Source organism: Castanea sativa, chromosome 7 (assembly GCF_040712315.1).
Source record: "Castanea sativa cultivar Marrone di Chiusa Pesio chromosome 7, ASM4071231v1".
NCBI classification, from domain to species: domain Eukaryota; kingdom Viridiplantae; phylum Streptophyta; class Magnoliopsida; order Fagales; family Fagaceae; genus Castanea; species Castanea sativa.
The window spans coordinates 33,385,703-33,403,594 of record NC_134019.1 but is presented as its reverse complement, the minus strand read 5'-3'; the positions used below and the strand labels follow the sequence as shown (position 1 = coordinate 33,403,594).

Sequence of the window (17,892 nt, the reverse complement as noted above, 5' to 3'; positions counted from 1 at the left end):
TTATTTCCACACGTCATAGACTGCCAGCCATACATCGAACATCATAATACAGATTGCCCAGTGGAGACAAGTTAATCCATGATGAGTTGATAATTTTTAGTTGGAATAATAATAATAAATTTAGAATATGATATTCTTACTCATGTTTAGTTATTTTGACAGCAATTGACACAAAAGCCATAAAAAATTAAATATTTGTGAATTCACTAAAATAAATCTTAGTCCTTTAAATTTTCTAACTCCTTTCAGTCACATGTAATAGAAATATATTTATTTTGTTATAGCATAATGAAATTTTAATAAAATTTTTCTACGATTTAAATGAGAAACAATAATTGAAGGATGTATGCATTTTTTTAGTAGGCATGAAACGTGTCTTATCTATATTAACCACTATATCATGCTATTTTCAATTTGTGAACACATTTATAGTGTGATTTTTGATTTGTCTATAAAATAACTAAAGATAACAATTTTTTACAAGGAATTTTTTTTTTTTTTAAATTTATACATTGATAGATGGGGATATGAATCAAGAATGTTTCTATTGGAAATTGAAGTGTCAACAAATTAAGTTACAAGATTCTTGGCAAAATTATTGAAGTATTGGAGAAAGCTAATAATAAATTGCACCGCACATTGTGCGGGAATTTAGTTGGTAGGTTTAATAACTCAAGCTAACATCAATAACACTACTACAATTGACTATTTCTAATTTGAACTGTGTCATTGTAATTGTTTTTTGTTGTACTGGTGCATATGCACGGGCTACACACTAGTGAGTTTAATTGTCAAAGCTTATATCAAGTCTAAAATGAGCTTCTTCTTTTTTTTGTATGAACCCTAAAATTGATAAGCTTATTTATATGAACAATTTTTTTTTTGTGTTTTTTTTTTTGCTTGTACTTAACTTATTTATTTAAGATATTTAAATTAACTGCCTGTTTGGATGTTTAAAAAAGGAGGGGGAGTAGAGTAGGGGAAATGAGAGTAATTCAATTACCTTGTTTGGAAGTTTTTGAAGAAAGGAGGGGGAGGGGTTTCAACTACCTCTAACCCCTCATTTTTAATTCCCCCAAATTGGAGAGATTTGAAGGGAGAGTAGAGTACATAAATTATGATCAAGTAAATTACCTAATTTACCCTTATTATATTAACAAAATTACAATATTTTGTCATGTTAAAAAAAAATCTGTAACCCACAAATTTCTCTCAAGCTCTCTCAGCTCTGTAACACACAAATTTCTCTCAAGCTCTCTCAGCTCACGCTAGCTCTCTCTCTCTCACGACTTCTTCACTCTTTGACTGTCTTTCACTCTTCTCTCTCATGCCTAGCATTCTCTCACAAAGGTAAACTCTATTTTGATTTCTGTTTCATGGGTTTCTTTTGAGTTGGATCAAATAACTATGTTCTTAAAATTGTGATTTTATTGGGTAATTTCTTATTAATTGTGATTTTATGAGGTAATAACATGTTACTTGTGGGTGGGTTTTGGATCTAAGGGATTTTTTTCTTAAATTTTAAAGTTTCAAAGTATTGATCATAATGTGTTTGATAAAGTGCTTGAGTGAGTCTAGATTGTGAACTTGCATAAATTTGTATATTGTAGCTATATATGGATATGTGTTTCTCATTTATTTTTATCTAAACACTTGCAATCCTTTTAGCTCGTGATATATGGATGAACTATGGTTAAACCTAGGCTTTGTGATTGTTTATTTTGTGAAAGTTTGATTTTATGGGCAGATTTTTTATTATTGGTTTGTGTTTGTGATTTTTATTGTGTAATTTCTTGTTTTTTGTGAATGGGTTTCTGATTTGGGTTTTTTTTTTAAATTTAAATTTTAAAGTTTCAAAGAGTTGCTCACAATGTGTTTGATGAATTGCTTGTTTGATTGTGTATGATCAAACTCACATGAGTTCGTGCAGTATCTCACTTTGTAGTTGTCTCTCTCTTTGCTTTGTTTATTTATTTATTTATATGTCATCATGAAGGAATCTAATGATTGAAACTAAACAGCAAGTTCCAATTTTTTTAGTATAATTTTAATTAACTTCATTCACTGTGACAGTGGCAATTTGCAGGTAATCTTTATTTTTCTATTGTTTTGCATTATGTCTTTGTCCTTTAAGTTGCGTTGGCAACCTTTTGCTTTCAACTTGCTTACGTTTGCCTGCTTAGTTTTCTTTGCTTAGTTGTGTTGGTAAAATGAGCTTTTATTATTTCAACTATGGATAATGTGTAAATATGGCATTTTATAGGGGGACAGCACTTGGAAAGCGGGAGTTGTTGATAGTGAATACATTTTTCATAAGGGCATACAAACTTTGGGTGGAAGTGGACTGCCTACAAAAAAGGTCTTGCTTTACCTTCTCTCCCATTTTCTTGTTGATAGTTCTTTACTTTTGAAACATAAAAATTAAATTATTTATGTTTCCAAAACAACTTGTCTTAAATTTTGCAAGCTTGTTTGTTAAGTTTTTCATTCAATGGGCTAGCACATGACAACAAGCTAAATCTGATGGTTTTGTTAAATATATTTATTTGCTTAAATATTTTTTTATAGGCTCAAATATGTCAAAAAAAAGAATTATTGATGATGTGTTTAAGAAAGATAGAGAATATTGGACAACTGTTATGGATGATGCACTTATTGGTGCACTCTTGCATCAACATCATCTAGGTAATAGAAATGGTTCAGTCTTCACCACATGTGCCTATGACAATATTGTGAAGGAATTGCAAAAAAATTTTGAAAAACCAATAGATAAGCAAAAGGTGAAAAATCGCATTAAAACCATCAAGTATAATTGGTCAGACTGCTATGATGTGTTTAAGAATGGATTGAGTTGTTTTGCTTGGAGTCCAATCACCAAAATGTGGAGTGCTGAACCGGAAGTTTGGGAACGTCTAATCCAGGTTTGTCACTTATACTTTAGGAGTTCATATTGTTTCATTGAATTCTATAGTTTTCTTTTTCATGTTATATCAATTTACAATAGGATAAAGCACCATAAACTTATATTTAGACAGAGAGAATTAATTGGATTGTTTCGATGATTCAAAGCACATCAAGATAAATTTGAGTGCTTAGTAGAATACTATGGTGCATAAATTTGAGTGTTTTCTTGTCTGACCTTATTTTGTTGTCATTTTTTAACAGGCTAAACCTAAAGCAAAAGAGCTTAAGAACAAACCAATTCCAAACTACAACAAATTGGTTGAGCTTTATGGAAAAGATAGAGCAACTGGGGAACAATCTGAAACTGCATTGGAGATGAGGTAATGGTGGGCTACTTCAATTGGAGAGGGTTCTATGGAGAACATTGAAGATATTGATCATTTAGTTGCTCAAAATGAAGTTACTTTGGAGAGCTATGATAATGTGGGTGATAATAATGTGGGTGAAGCCTCCTCAAAAGCCAAAAAGAGAAAAACATAAAAAAATGAGGACATGGAACAAATTATGGGAGCAATTCAGGATGTTGCTTTAGCAATGAGAGAAGGAAATTCAGCACTTAGAGAAGGAAATTTAATTTTTGAGAGGAGCTTGGCACGTCTTCCCATTCATGAGCAAGAAGTGTTCTATCTCTTGGATGAGATAGGAATTGATTCTATATTGCGAATGAGGGTTTATCTCTATCTTATTAGGAATCCAGATATGTTGAGAGCTTTTATTGGCTATCCAGTGGAGAAGCGCAAGGAGCTATTGTTCACAATGATGTCTGATCCTTAAATTTCTCTAACAGTTAGACAAGTAAATGCTCCAAGACAATTTCATCTTCGAAAAACCTTTTCAATTGATCATTGAACTGTAAACTCTTGGGATTAATTTTTCTAAATAGATTTGTCAGTTACTATTTAGACTAGTGGAGCTGTATGAGGTGTATTATAAAATGCTGTCGTTTGCACTAATTATGTGTTAAAGTTAATGGTATTTGATGAAATATGAATTGTCTGTGTGTTTATCTGCCGTTGGATTAGTGGAAAATGGGAATAGAAAATGGGGTTTGACCTTGTTGAGTGATGATGTGATGATAAGGTAAAAAGAAAATTTTAAACTTTAAACTTGGCTGTCCAATTTTCTGTTGACAAGTGGGAATTGTGAGATAAAAGGATTGTCTCCCAGTGTTTAAGGGCACCTGGCTGATTGAAGTTGTCAGTAGGTAAGAGAATTTTTTGCTTAGGGACTAAGCAAAGTTACAAATACACAAAAAAAAAAAAAAAAAAATTTGAGTTAATTCATAGTGTCACTCTCCCTAACTTTTTGTTTTTTTGGGTCTCAATTCTTCTCTGAATCCTCAAAAAAATTAAATTCACGTACTAAGCAAAATAATAATAATAATAATAATAATAATAATAAATGAAAGAAACACTCAAAATTCAATATTTTGATGATTTTTTAGTATAAAAAAAAACCAAACATTTTTTTTCTTATTTTAATTATTATCAATTTAGGATGTTTTTTAGTATAATAAAAAAGGAGAAAAAAATATTTAATCACAGACAAATGTTGATTATTTAATTCACATAAGAAAAAAAAATTATCATAAAAAATATTGCATGCTATAGTCATAATTATTTAATCTAACAAACTAACATAAACCAATATTGCAGGTCTATTTTCATATAAGGGTAAATTTGTCTATTTAAAAATATTTAGTCATTTCATCTCCTCTTCATTCTAATTTTTAAAACATTTAAATAAGGAGGAAAATCTAATTACTCCATTCCCCTTACTAATTTTAAATACATCTAAACAAAATGGAGTATAATCATTTCTCTATACTCTCTTCTCACTACTCTCCTTCTTTTCTAAACTTCCGAACAGATGATAAGACTCAAGATTTTTTTTTTTTTTTTAGAATGAAGACTCGAGCTTAATTTGATTATAAATAAACATATATTAAGGATATTTTTTTTTTTTTTTAATTGAAACCCAAATTATTTAGAATTCATTATTTAGAGCCTATGCTTAAAACCTCACATCCTGTCGCTAAAGAGCCCCACAGCCTCCAGCCATCTTTGAAGGCTTGACTCGAAGAGGCTAAAGAGCGTCGCTACTTTTAATTTGAAGACCCATCGCCGGTTTCACGAAGAGTCCCAGCCTCCAACCATCTTTGAAGGGCTCGACTTAAAGAGGCGAAGAGCTTCAACTTCAAGTGTATATCACTCTGTTTCTTTATCATTTTTTTTTTGTGCTAAATTTCATTTTTCTTGTTTCTATTTTTTGGCTATCCAGTGGTGATTAATGGTTTGGGTTTGAACGGGATGGCAAAATAAGTCTAAACTCATTTGCCCGCCAACCCACCCACTCTAATTGAACCCAAACCCACTCAATTAATATTTAAGTTACAACCCAGCTCTTCCCATAAAATTAAAAAAAAAAAAAAAAAAACCAACCAGCCCTCATCAGCTTCAAAGCTTCGGACACATCAAAACTCTTCAAAGCTTCAGCAGATTTCTGAGTTGTTCGCCGGATCTCTTTCCGGTCACTCCTGCACTCATCGGTAAGCTTCGAATCTCAGATTTGGTTCCTCTCTTTAGTTACTCAAGAGCCTTCTTTTTCTCCGTTACCAAACAGTTTACATCTTCTAATTTTGTTCGATTTCATCTTTTCTAATTTCGATTGCCTGAACTTTTTTTTGGTAATTTAAATCTGTCAAAGTAGTTAGTAGATGTCAAATTTCTTTCACATTTCCAAATTTTATAGATATGTAAATGCATTACAAGGTATGAGTTTGCTTGTTTGAGATTCAATTGCAAGGTTTATTAGATTAATCTTTCTTCTGGTTGGTATTATTGTTTTAGTTTCTCATGAGGTATATTTTTGTGAATAAGTTGCTTTGATTGGGCTTTTAAGAAGATGTGATGCATTGATTAATTCACCCACATGGTTGAATTTAATTGGGACCAAAGGCACAGGACTTTTGTTGCTGCCTGTTTGAAATTTTGAGCATTCCATGCTTGAATGTATGATCAAATTTTAGATAATATTATCTGCTAAAAAGTAGAGGGGTGAGGTTCTTGGATCAAAACTATAACTGGGTATGTGCGTAATTTACTAATAAAGGAGTAGTTTTGAAAACTCTTCTTGTATTCCCAAGATTATATTTTGAAACATTGAAAGGAATATTAAAAAAAATTTAATTATGTCGGTTGCTTAACTGAGCAGCAATGCCATAATACGATCTCCTTCCCTTGTAAAAAGTTGTAAAGTTGTTCTGCCTAATCCATAATTTCTGTATGCAAGGAAATTTCCCTAATGTTGTGATTATTAAAATAGATTCACAGTTCATCTAATCGAGTTTGAAGTGTACTCATATGTTCTAACTATCACATGCAGGGAACACCCATCATTCATTTTTACACAATTTGTCTCTGACTTTATGCTAATCTCAATTGGGCCAAGGGTTTTCATTAAATATGATATATAATATCATTGCCAGTTAAAGCACAATGAATTTACGATAGTAAAACCACTTCACTGAAAAGAATACAAACCAATCAAATAGAGAGACTAACAGAATTTAGAAAGTCAAGCAAAGAATGAAAATGCGTAAACCCCCAAATCTGGGACCACTCAAACAAAGTCCTAAGTAGCAAAGACTTCACGCAGTCTACAAATCTCTCAGTTTCCTCAAAAGTACGGGCATTGCGTTCTTTCCAAACTAACCACATAAGACATACTGGAACCATATTCCACACTTTTGAAATGTGACTCCCCAACCAATTCCACCATGTAGTAAGAAGAGAAACAACATTCTTCGGGATTACCCATTGAACCTCAAACAAACAAAGGACTTCACTTCACAAGGTATAAACATACTTACAATGGATCAATAAATAATCCACAGTTTCCTCTTCACATCAACACAGGCAGCACCAATTCACAAGAGGTAACTTCTTCTTAACAAGGTTGTCTATAGTAAGAAGCCCACCCCTAGCAGCTGTCCATAAGAAGAAAGCCATCCTTTTAGGTACCTTAACACGCCAAATGCTCTTCCAAGGAAAAGACACCAACGGGGCTGCTAGCAATGAAGTATAAAAAGAGCGTACGTCAAAAACACCACTACGATTCAATTGCCATGTCATGGTATCATCACCCCCCCTTGGTGATGATACCGTTAACACGATATCATTTGATACTAAATACCTTCTCACGTACATGACACCTACATAATGCGTGCATAATAATTTCTTGCAAGCAAAATGTGGGTAAGAGTCTCAATTAAATGCACAAAATTTCAAGTTTCCCAATTCTCAATTTTGTGAAATTGCTACTGATCCAATCTGAACAGTTTCAAAAATACACAAGAAAATTCTAAAACAAAGTAACCTAAATGGTGAAACAAAAAGAAACAACGATAGGTTTATCAAATTAGTGAAATCAAAGGCACCTAGAAAAAAAAGAAACAATGATAGACCTAAGAAAAAAAAAGGAGAGAGAGAGAGAGAGAAGAGAGTGATGGATTGAGACCTGTTTGGGAAGGCGTAGGATTTGAAAATGAAGAGCAACATTGTTGACAACTTCGCTAAAGCACGTGATCTGCACGCCACCACCGTTCCCAACTTCATCATTGAAAACGAGGGCGGAACTCATTGCTTCGTTCAAAGCCTTCACGTCTGGCTCTTCATGAGCCATTATCAAATTCAATTACAGAACTCAAAAGCTTGCTTTCTGTAAAGGTTTAGAGGGCAAAGTTATCAATTCCGTTTTAACTCAAATACGAAATTATGCAATACCTCAACAATGGATAGGACACAATAGCTCAATAGTTTAGTTCAAAGTTCTTCCTTGTCAAAAAAGAAAGCTCTGAAAGACATTGAGCAAACCTCAACTTTCTATGATCTGAACCTCTCACTTATTTAACATTTTCATGTAAATTATACACAACCTCATTTATGACTTTTAATCCATCTTGTACAATAACGTTTAATATGTGTGCACCACAATGCACGTGAAAGAACTCACCACCATAAGGTAAACAAGGTCCAAAAGAAGGGTGTCTCTTTAAATGACTCGCCAAAGTATCATTATATGAGACATTATCTAAAGTAATGGTGAATACCCTTTTCTCAATGCCCCACTCTTTCAGCAAACCTAACAACCTCTCTACCAATATAACACCACCACATGGAGGTGGCACATGAGAAAAACTCGAAATTTTCTTCTGCAACACCTAGTGGTCATCAGCATAATGTACTATAAGAACCATGTACTCATCAGTGTTAGGTGAAGGCCATAAATCTGATGATAAGCAAAACCTCCCAGTAATTGACCATAAAGAGCGTACGTCAAAAACACCACTACGATTCAATTGCAAATTTAACTGACAAGTGGTTTGTCTTTAAAGTTTAACTGACATGTTGTTTGGCATTTTCTGTTTAACCTATAATTATTTATTTGTAAGATTAAGAACTTGTAAGTTGTAACACAGCACAAGCAACATTCTTTAACCTATAATTCTTTATGCCACATTATTTGAGTGGTCAAATTTTAGAATGGTTCAAAATGCTGAGCTTTTTTCTTTTTTTATTTATTTATTTATTTATTTATTTTTTAATTGTTGTGGTTTTGTCTTCCTTTACATTTTAGATATGGATTCAATGAATGAAAAAAATGATGAGTATGGTGATACTGTTTCAAGTGCTCCAAAAAGAATGAGATGTAGGACTTCTTCTGTATGGTCGGATTTTGAAACATTACCTAAAGGATCTAATGGGAAAGAGAGAGCAAAGTGTAAAAAATGTCAAAATTCTTTTGTTGCCAGTTCTAGTGGCACTACTTCTTTGTTGCGTCACAGAGCAAAATGCCATGAGGTTGACAATTAAATTGTGTCTCGTCAGCCTTTAGATCAAGCTACATATAGGGAAATGGTTGCATTGGCAATCATTAGGCACAACTATCCATTCTCATTTGCAGAACATAAGAACAATAGGTTGCTTCATTTTTATCTGAATCCTGATGTTAAGACTATATGTAGGAACACTGCAAAATCAGATGTGATAAAAATATACTAGAGAGAAAAGGAAAATCTATAACATGATTTAAAGTCAATTATTGGGAGGTTTTGCTTATCATCAGATTTATGGTCTTCACCTAACACTAATGAGTACATGGTTCTTACAGCGCATTATGTTGATGACCATTGGGTGTTGTAGAAGAAAGTTTTGATTTTTTCTCATGTGCCACCTCCATGTGGTGGTGTTATATTGGTAGAGAGGTTGTTAGGTTTGCTGAAAGAGTGGGGCATTGAGAAGAGGGTATTCACCATTACTTTAGATAATGTTTCATATAATGATACTTTGGTGAGTCATTTAAAGGGACACCCTTCTTTTGGACCTTGTTTACCTTACGGTGGTGAGTTCTTTCACGTGCATTGTGGTGCACACATATTAAACCTTATCGTACAAGAAGGATTTAAAGTCATAAATGCGGTTGTGTATAATTTACATAAAAGTGTTAAATAAGTGAGAGGTTCGAATCATAGGAAGTTGAGGTTTGCTCAATGTCTTTCAGAGCTTCCTTTCTTGACAAGTAAGAACTTTGAACTGAGCTTTTGAGCTATTGTGTCCTGTCCATTGTTGAGGTATTGTGTAATTTCTTATTTGAGTTAAAATGGAATTGATAACTTTGCCCTCTAAAACCTTACAGAAAGCAAGCTTTTGAGTTCTGTAATTGAATTTGATAATGGCTCGTGAAGAGCCGGACGTGGAGGCTTTGAACAAAGCAATAAGTTCCGCCCTCGTTTCCAATGATGAAGTTGGGAACGGTGGTGGTGTGCAGATCACGTGCTTCAGTGAAGTTGTCAACGACGTTGCTCTTTATTTTCAAATCCTATGCCTTCCCAAACAGGTCTCAATCCATCACTCTCTTCTCTCTCTCTCTCTTTTTTTTTCTTTTTTTTTTTTTTTTCTTGGGTCTATCATTGTTTCTTTCTTTCTTTTTTTGTGGGTGCCTTGATTTCACTAATTTGATAAACCTATCGTCGTTTCTTTTTGTTTCACCATTTAGGTAACTTTGTTTTAGAATTTTCCTGTGTATTTTTGAAACTGATCTTTTGATAAGGTATTTTTGAAACTGTTCAGATTGGAGCAGTAGCAATTTCACAAAATTGAGAATTGGGAAACTTGAAATTTTGTGCATTTAATTGAGACTCTTACCCACATTTTGCTTGCAAGAAATTATTTTGCATGCACTATGTAGGTGTCATGTATGCAAGGTATTTAGTATCAAATGATACTGTGTTAACGGTATCAAAATCCAATAAGTGAAAGACATGCCTATAAAAAATAACTATCCCACTAACAAATGAAAGACGTGTTAGTGGGTAGTTATTTTTGCACACTTCTCTGATTTATTGGATTTTGATACAAATGACATGGTATCATTTGATATAAAATACTTAGACCTACATTTAAAACACTCCTTTGTGTGAGAGGAAGCAGGTGCACTAAATAATCTCACCTTTGCATTGTATACATGTTACTAAAATGTGTAGCATATGGACATTATTGGTAACTAGCATGTTATAACTTTTAAGCTGTTGGGTGATGATAATAGATAGAAGTAAATGAATGATTAATGCTTGCTTAACCATTGAGCACGTGCCCCTTTTGAATTCTAATAAACAATCCAAGCATTACTCAATCTATACTCATCATAATATCTTATAGAATGGCAATCTTATTCTAAAAAGTGCTGCCATGAATGTTTAATTATAATTTGTTATTTATGTTGAACCTATTGTGATTGTAGATATATGTGTGGATCGGTTGTGACTCTGCCAAATTGGGACGCATATATGCAGCTGCACCTACACGACCTGTATGTTCTTAGTCCTTGTACCCTGAGAAGAGAAGCTTGAATGTTGAGAATTGCAATTAAATAATGCTTAATATTGTTATTTTCACAATTCAAAAATTAACATTGTGTTCTGCTGTTTGGTGATGTAAGCAGAAGGATATGATTAGTGTTACTTCCATACTTGGAGGAGCTTCTGATAATACAGGATCTGGCATTGCTCGACGATTAGGTAAGTTATGAATTGTGTGTGATGTTTTTGTGATTATATACAAATATCTTGTGCTTGTTTAGGCTTGCCATATTTCTCGCAGTGCTGAAGACTGGTCTCAATATAATTTTGGCTTGCAGCATTCCTAAGAATAGTCCCATGCTTGAGGTCTCTTCTCTCTCTCTGACATAAACTTGCATGGTCACACACAAAAGTTCGCTTGTTTATCAGTGTTGTTACTCTGGATTAAGTGTCAGTATGTTTTTGGGCAAGCTATATTTTTTCGCCTCAAACTCGGGTAAGTTTGTTTCTATTTTGTCCCTGAACTCATAACTTGGGCAAAATCAAAAGTTGGACCAAATAGAAAATCTCCCCAAAATTTGAGGTAGGAAAATGTAGTTTACCATATGTTTTTTATTAGTTAATTTAATACTTTATTTGGCTGTTAGATCTGGATTTCCTTGTGATGTGTATATTTCTCTAATTCTTCCATCTCCTTTGGCATTTTAGGCAGAGGCTGAGAAGATGTTGGTACAAAAGCTAATACAGCTGGGTTACACGAGAGCAAAAGCAGAAGGATCATCCTCATAGCAGGGTGTCTGGCAAACCTTGCTACAAAATGAAACATGCATTGGATACAGTAGTCCAGTTGGCCCTGTTAGGCATGCTTTTCCAGAAGGCAGTAGTAATAGGGTCCAACCGAAGAGGGTGTTATTTCTTTCAATTTCTTCTCTTTTGATTCTTCTTTATTACATTAAATGCAGTGTAAAATTTATAGGAGCTAGATGTTTTGTGGGGCATTAATGCAATCCCTTGCCTACGACAACAAAAAGAATGTCATTGACTATTCAAGTTCAATATAATCTCTATCATGGCAGGGAAGGATGATTTAGGGAACTTGTTGAACAGCCAATCCTTGAAGCATCTTGATCCTTCTAGGTGCGTTTATTTCTGCAGCTTTCATTCTCTATGTATGAGTTTTTTTTTAAGAGAACACTCTCTATGTATACTAGGAACTTTTTTTTTAGAACATGGTAAAATCCTGTTAATAAATTTGGCTCAACTATTTTTGGTCTGTTTGAAATATAGGGTAGGTTTCAATTGGTCTTTAAATTAAAAAACTTCCAGTTTTGGTCCTTAAAACTTAAGGGTAGGTTTCATTCCTGTGCATCTTCCAAGAGATGCTCTCAATGTCATTTCCCCTTAATACTGTAACCCCCCCCCCCCCCCCCCCTCCCTTCTCCTTTCCATCTTCTCCCCAAATCAGTCAATTGAACCTATTATTGGTGAGGCTAGAAGACTGTTACATTCCCCTAGCTTTTGTATCTCATGCCAGTAGAGACTAGAGAGCTTAATTTTGTGGCCCAAAATTTGGTAGGATGCTTGTTTTGCGTAATGAAGAGGGAATGATTTCTCTCCTTTATTCATGTTGAAATTTTTGTTTTCCCTGGTTAGAGATGGAGGTGTTTTCCCTTCACACACTCTCTCTCTCTCTCTCTCTCTCTCCTTTTTATGGTTAATGAAATACTTATTCACTTAAAAATAATGTATTAATTTTGAGCAATGTATACCATCAAAGTTGATGAGGATACTGTTGAGATGAAATTTAAAGGGTGGAAGCTTGCATATATAATAATAGACGAAGTTGAGAGAAAATCAAATTAAAATTTTAAATTAGAGTTCCAATTTTACATCACATATTATAAATTATTTATTCGTAAAGAGTTTTATTTATTAATTTTAGAATCAAATGTGAGACCACATCATAAATATTCATCCAAGTGAGTTATTAAGAGCCTAGAGTAAATGGATCAAAAAAAAAAAGTGTTTCACAATAATAAATAAATAAATAACATGGACAATTTACATTTTATAACTAATAATATCCTTATAAACTTTTTTAAAGAGTTAATAAAATATAAAAATGACTATCAATTGTATTTAAATTATATATATAAGAATTTTATTATATATCCTCTGCTTTTATGTCATCTGCATTGTTATCCTCATAACTCCCAAAAGCCCAGCTACAAGCAATAAAATAGAAGATATTAACCGCACCCATAATAGTAAGCAACCAATAATAATAATCACAGTGAGCCTTGTTAATGTTATTTGATAGCCAATTCTCACCTCCCTCACCTTGCGTCACATTTTTCACAATACAGACTATGAGACCGGCAATCAGGCTTCCTACACCCATTCCAAATGCCAAAAGAGACATTGCACTGCTAGACATGGTCTTAGGAAACTGAGAGTAATAGAACTCTATTTGCCCAATAAAATTGAAGGCCTCAGCTATCCCAGCAAGGCAGTGTTGTGGCACCAACCACATTGCAGACATGTTCAAAACTACTGCATCAGCCGGATAATTGGACAATCCTTCTCGGATTGCTTCATTCCAGCGCTTCCTCTCTACAATGGCTGAAACTGCAGTGGCTAGACATGAGATTGCTATACCAATCCCCATGCGTTCTTTAAGGCTAAGCCCACGTTTCCTTTTGGTGAACTTTGATAGCAAGGGAACTAGAACTTGAACATAGAAGACCACGGTTGCTGTCATACTCAGGATTCCAAAGACGCTGAAGGAGGCTGGTGGGATTTTGAACTTGGACATAAAAAAGCGTCTGTCCATCGTTTTTGCTTGGAGCATACCAAATGTATGTTGGTTAAGTGTCACGGCTACTGGTATGCCAGTGGACCAAATGGGGAGGACTTTGATAAGAGCTTTAAGCTCTTCTACTTGTGTAATTGTGCATAGACTCCAGGGGTCCATAGCCAAGCCATCTGAGTCCAAATCCTTCAAAGGGTTTCTAATGATGCAAGCCTTGTATACAAACCTAAGAAAAGTCAAACAATTTTTAGACTTTTTTTTTGGTGGGGGGGGGGGAGATTGAGAATGTTGGGAGCCTTTGAAAATGGTTATGGTCAGTTATAAGTGTTGGTTTGGTCCTTTATATTTTTCATATTTTTGAAAATGAAAAATTTTGGGACACAAATTTTTATATATTTTTTAAGTTGTTGAATTGATGCATAATAAAAATAGTCTTAGTAACAATGAAATACTAATATAAAAGTAATGTTTTTCCAATTGCAATTTATCACCTTAACAAGTTGCAAAATTCTTTTGCCCTAATAGTTCAATTTTGAAAAAGAAAAAGAAAGAGAAAGGCTTTAAAATGCTATACTATGAAAAATTGCTGCCACTTTACAAATGGGCTCTTAAACAAATATGCCTTGTTTTAGATATGAGTAGAATTAATCAAATGTAGCTTGACACAAGATCCTCTTTATTTCAAACTTGAAATGGATACAAGCCTGGATCAAAAAAAAAGAAAAAGAAATGGATACAAGCCATTTCACGACTATTTATTTATTTATTTATTTTGTGTGGATCTAATAATTAATGTTTAATAGTGTGTTTAAATGATGTGGCACTATTCATATCTATAGATTTGTAATATCTAACATGAACCATGAAGTGGACTCTCTATTTCACTTGAAATGAAGGGCATTATTTTTCTAATAGCATGGTGGCCACTATACCTCAGATTGTCCGTTGGTGCGGTCAGCTTTGAAGCCTTGTGAAGGTACCATTTATCAGATTCCAATGGTGGCACTGGCAAGGATAGGTGTCTGTTTCTCCAAGTTGCGACAATCACTTGGGCAAATCCAGTAAGCAAGCTACTCTTTGCCTTCATCTTGATATAAAGAGGAGAACCCAAGAAAAACATAGTGGAAGAGAACAACAGGAATTCCGAAACCCACAACCCAACCTTCTGCATTTTGAATATAAACCATTACTGTCACTGCAAGCATCACTGAGATTCCAACTGAAACATAATACCAATTGAAGAAGGTTTGTAAGATCTTCACTGATCTTTTTTTAACTTTAAGGTCGTCAACCTGTACCAGCTGGTTAAATTGGTCAGCACCAAAGGCCAAGGAACATGGCCTAATGCCACCGGCTCCTACTGACATGAGAACAAACGCAGAAAAGATAAGTGCAAGCTGGGCTGAACTCGGGGAAACACACTTATTTTCTCCTCCCTTATTATGCTTGCAAGGTGGAGGCCTTGCTTGTGGCAAGATTGCTGTCAACCATAACACGCTCATTCCCTGTAGATTAATGCCAATGCAATCCCGGCCCATGGATTAAATGTTTATTATTTACAATACATATACATAGTTTTAATTATTAACAACAGAATAAATACTTAATTAATAATATTTCGATCATTATTGATAATTTTTTAAATGAAAAAACACTTTTAACATTAATAAATGTCTTATTTAGACAAAAAACATATGGAAAAGTTTAGGACCACATAATTTTTCACAACTTCTTGCCACAACTGTGACGGGGTAGAGTGTAATTCGTAAAGAAAAAATTGTGGGTCCATGTGTAAGTGATAGTTAACCGCTCACAATTTGCCATGTTAAAATTGTGACAAAAAAGTTGTGAAATAATTTGTGGTCCTAGAACTACTCAAAACATATATATATATATATATATATATATATATATTAAATTAACAAGATATAATTAGTTTTTTTTTTAAAGTAAAATTGCAATTACAATTTAAGTATCACATTACTGATTCTTATATATAAAAGGCGGGAGTTAGAATTCTAGTATTTTATGAGGATTGAGATGTTCAAGAGAATTACGAATCTGAAAAATCATGTCAAATATTGAAAGAAAAAAAAATTGTCAAATGTATAATTAAGAATTATGACAAATTCTTTTAAAATAACAATTTCGAAGCTAATTCCTACATTGCAAACATATTCTTGCTAACTTTATTCTCCATAAGTACAAAACTAACTTTTTAGACCATGTCACATATATTCAAATCTTCCCTATGTTCTTTTTCGACCAAACTTGTTTGATCAAAAGACCAAATAATTCATACTAATTTAGATTCATTTAGGGGCAATATTCTAGGCTTATATGTGTGTGTATTCTTAAATTGAATAGTTGAGAGATGAATGATTTGAACTATATAGACATTTCAATTGGAAACACTAGAAAGAATCAGTTAAACTATAAAGTTCTTGACACAAATAAGTATATGTTTTAAATTCGAATAATGAAGGTCTATCAATGATCTATGGCTACAAATATAGTGGCATCGGTATTTTTTTGGAAGTAGTTAGGTTGTAACTCTTTCATCCAATCCAAGCAAGAAGGTAGAGAGGGGGTGAAGAGTTTGGGAGGAAAAAACAATGAAGGTCATGATGAATAGACCCAAGGAGTACAAGGGTAGCACAGTCGATTAGGATAAATATATCTTTGATTACACAAAAAGATAAATATTTTCTTAAAGGAGGAAACTTTATTTCATTAAAATGACATGATTTTTTTTTTTTGGTTGATTTGAACATAGCTATTGAAATATTTAGTTGCACGCGCTAAAAAAGTGAAATGGAGAAAACAGATTTTCTTACAAGTAGGCTGCTAATACTCCCGTATGCAATCACCCGAAACCGGCCCAAGAATGAATCAGAAAGGAAAGCCCCTATGATCGTGGTGAGATTTGAAATGGCTGACCACTGAAACAATACAATAGCTCCAGTTGCGCTATCCATATTGTAATCCAATATCAAGTACAATATCATGTTAGCTAGAAGCCCAAAGCTTGCTACCTTTTCAAATGTCTGATTTGCTGCACGAACAACATTGATAAAATAATGATAAATCATCGTATGCAATAATTATCACAGCCTTTGTAAACGATACAAAACTTGTTTTCAAAGTACATGTTGAAACACCAGGCTAAAGCTGCCTTTAATCACTTCGTTGATGTACTGGAAATTGTCCAGATTTGAATATATATCATTAAGAAAGGACCCAAAAAGAAAAATCATAATATTGCTCGTAACATATGTAGAAAAGAGCGTAATAAACAGTCACCTATAATAAATGGCATGGTTCTAAGGCCACCCTTTTTGCTTGAAGCCTTTTGAGTGGTTATATTTTGCTTTGACGAAACCTCCATCTTCTCTTCTTGCAATGAATTCGACTCAGAGTTCAGACACAGTTTCATATAAGAAGCGAGCTAAAGAGAGCTTTGTTTAAATCAAGAATGAGGACAAGAATTCCATTTCTTTCCCACTTGGACCAAACGAAGTAGTACGGCACCAGTATATTTTATTGTTTGATTCAATTTGGATTTTCATAATTATTGGAATCTGATGGCGGCTATGCTTACAAGTTACAACTTTAAATGCATGGGATTTAGGATAAAGTACAAACGGTTGGAAAAATAGTAAGGAGCAGTGCGGAGCTAGGATTTTAATTTAGAGGGCAAGATAAAAATAAAGAATTGAGGAGAAAATCAATATCAATTTTTTAAATTAGTATAATAAAAAAATACTTAACTAATTAAACAAAAAATTTGATTAACATATAAATATAAGGTAAGTGTTAAGTTTTTTTTTTCCCTTGTGCGTAACGCTAGATTTAGTATAAATGTTGTTGTATTTAAGATACTTCATAGGTGACTATAAGTATATTTTTCAAACAAGTAAAAGTTAAAAAAAAACAATCAATATATAGTCATTATTATACGAAGTTAAAAGATCTTCTTACTAATCACCGGCCGAAAAGAGTATATTACAACTGAAGTCAAGAGTGACAGCCCCGTAGCACAATTACATGCAATTGCAAAGTTGAAGACCATAAGCTTAAAGCAAACAAAAACTTATACAAAACAAATACTAAATCTAAAAGATATATATATATATATATATATATATATATAGGGGGAAGACGACAGCGCAGAAGGCGGAAGCACAACAGATAGCAGATATATGGGTTAATTCTAAGTAAATAATAATTGAAAGTAAGGCGGTAGAACCAGCCAATC

The 17,892-nt window shown here is 33.4% G+C and overlaps 2 protein-coding genes and 1 pseudogene across 10 annotated transcripts; 2 read left to right on the top strand and 1 right to left on the bottom strand.

The window, feature by feature from the left end:
- Positions 1–2,576: 2,576 nt before the first annotated feature.
- Positions 2,577–3,288, top strand: LOC142644350 (uncharacterized). Its single transcript, XM_075818980.1, has 2 exons — positions 2,577–2,921; positions 3,166–3,288. Exons 1-2 carry the CDS (start codon positions 2,577–2,579, stop codon positions 3,286–3,288), a joined length of 468 nt encoding a protein of 155 aa, XP_075675095.1.
- Positions 3,289–4,994: 1,706 nt separating this feature from the next.
- Positions 4,995–12,086, top strand: LOC142643429 (uncharacterized). Of its 9 annotated transcripts, XM_075818050.1 has the most exons (7): positions 4,995–5,512; positions 8,602–9,543; positions 9,661–9,861; positions 10,765–10,833; positions 10,963–11,041; positions 11,124–11,188; positions 11,531–12,086. In XM_075818050.1, the coding sequence occupies exons 3-7, from the start codon at positions 9,697–9,699 to the stop codon at positions 11,609–11,611; spliced, it is 459 nt and encodes a 152-aa protein (XP_075674165.1). In that variant the 5' UTR covers positions 4,995–5,512; positions 8,602–9,543; positions 9,661–9,696; the 3' UTR covers positions 11,612–12,086. The 9 variants fall into 9 exon arrangements, 6 of the variants coding, with proteins under 6 accessions (XP_075674165.1, XP_075674164.1, XP_075674168.1 ...); XR_012845854.1 differs by having other exon boundaries at positions 8,602–9,861; positions 11,124–11,405; XM_075818049.1 differs by lacking the exon at positions 8,602–9,543.
- A 900-nt stretch (positions 12,087–12,986) lies between these two features.
- LOC142644349 (protein NRT1/ PTR FAMILY 1.2-like) lies at positions 12,987–17,022 on the bottom strand (annotated as a pseudogene).
- Between the last annotated feature and the right edge of the window lie 870 nt (positions 17,023–17,892).

What these genes read in the sequence shown, in the direction of transcription:
- LOC142644350 (XM_075818980.1), top strand. Translation starts at nt 2,577, where the DNA reads ATGTCAAAAAAAAGAATTATTGATGATGTGTTTAAGAAAGATAGAGAA. An exon ending in TTTGGGAACGTCTAATCCAG is followed by an intron (nt 2,922 to 3,165) that starts GTTTGTCACTTA and finishes ATTTTTTAACAG; the next exon opens with GCTAAACCTAAAGCAAAAGA.
- LOC142643429 (XM_075818049.1), top strand. Translation starts at nt 9,697, where the DNA reads ATGGCTCGTGAAGAGCCGGACGTGGAGGCTTTGAACAAAGCAATAAGT. An exon ending in TCCTATGCCTTCCCAAACAG is followed by an intron (nt 9,862 to 10,764) that starts GTCTCAATCCAT and finishes TTGTGATTGTAG; the next exon opens with ATATATGTGTGGATCGGTTG. An exon ending in CAGCTGCACCTACACGACCT is followed by an intron (nt 10,834 to 10,962) that starts GTATGTTCTTAG and finishes TGGTGATGTAAG; the next exon opens with CAGAAGGATATGATTAGTGT.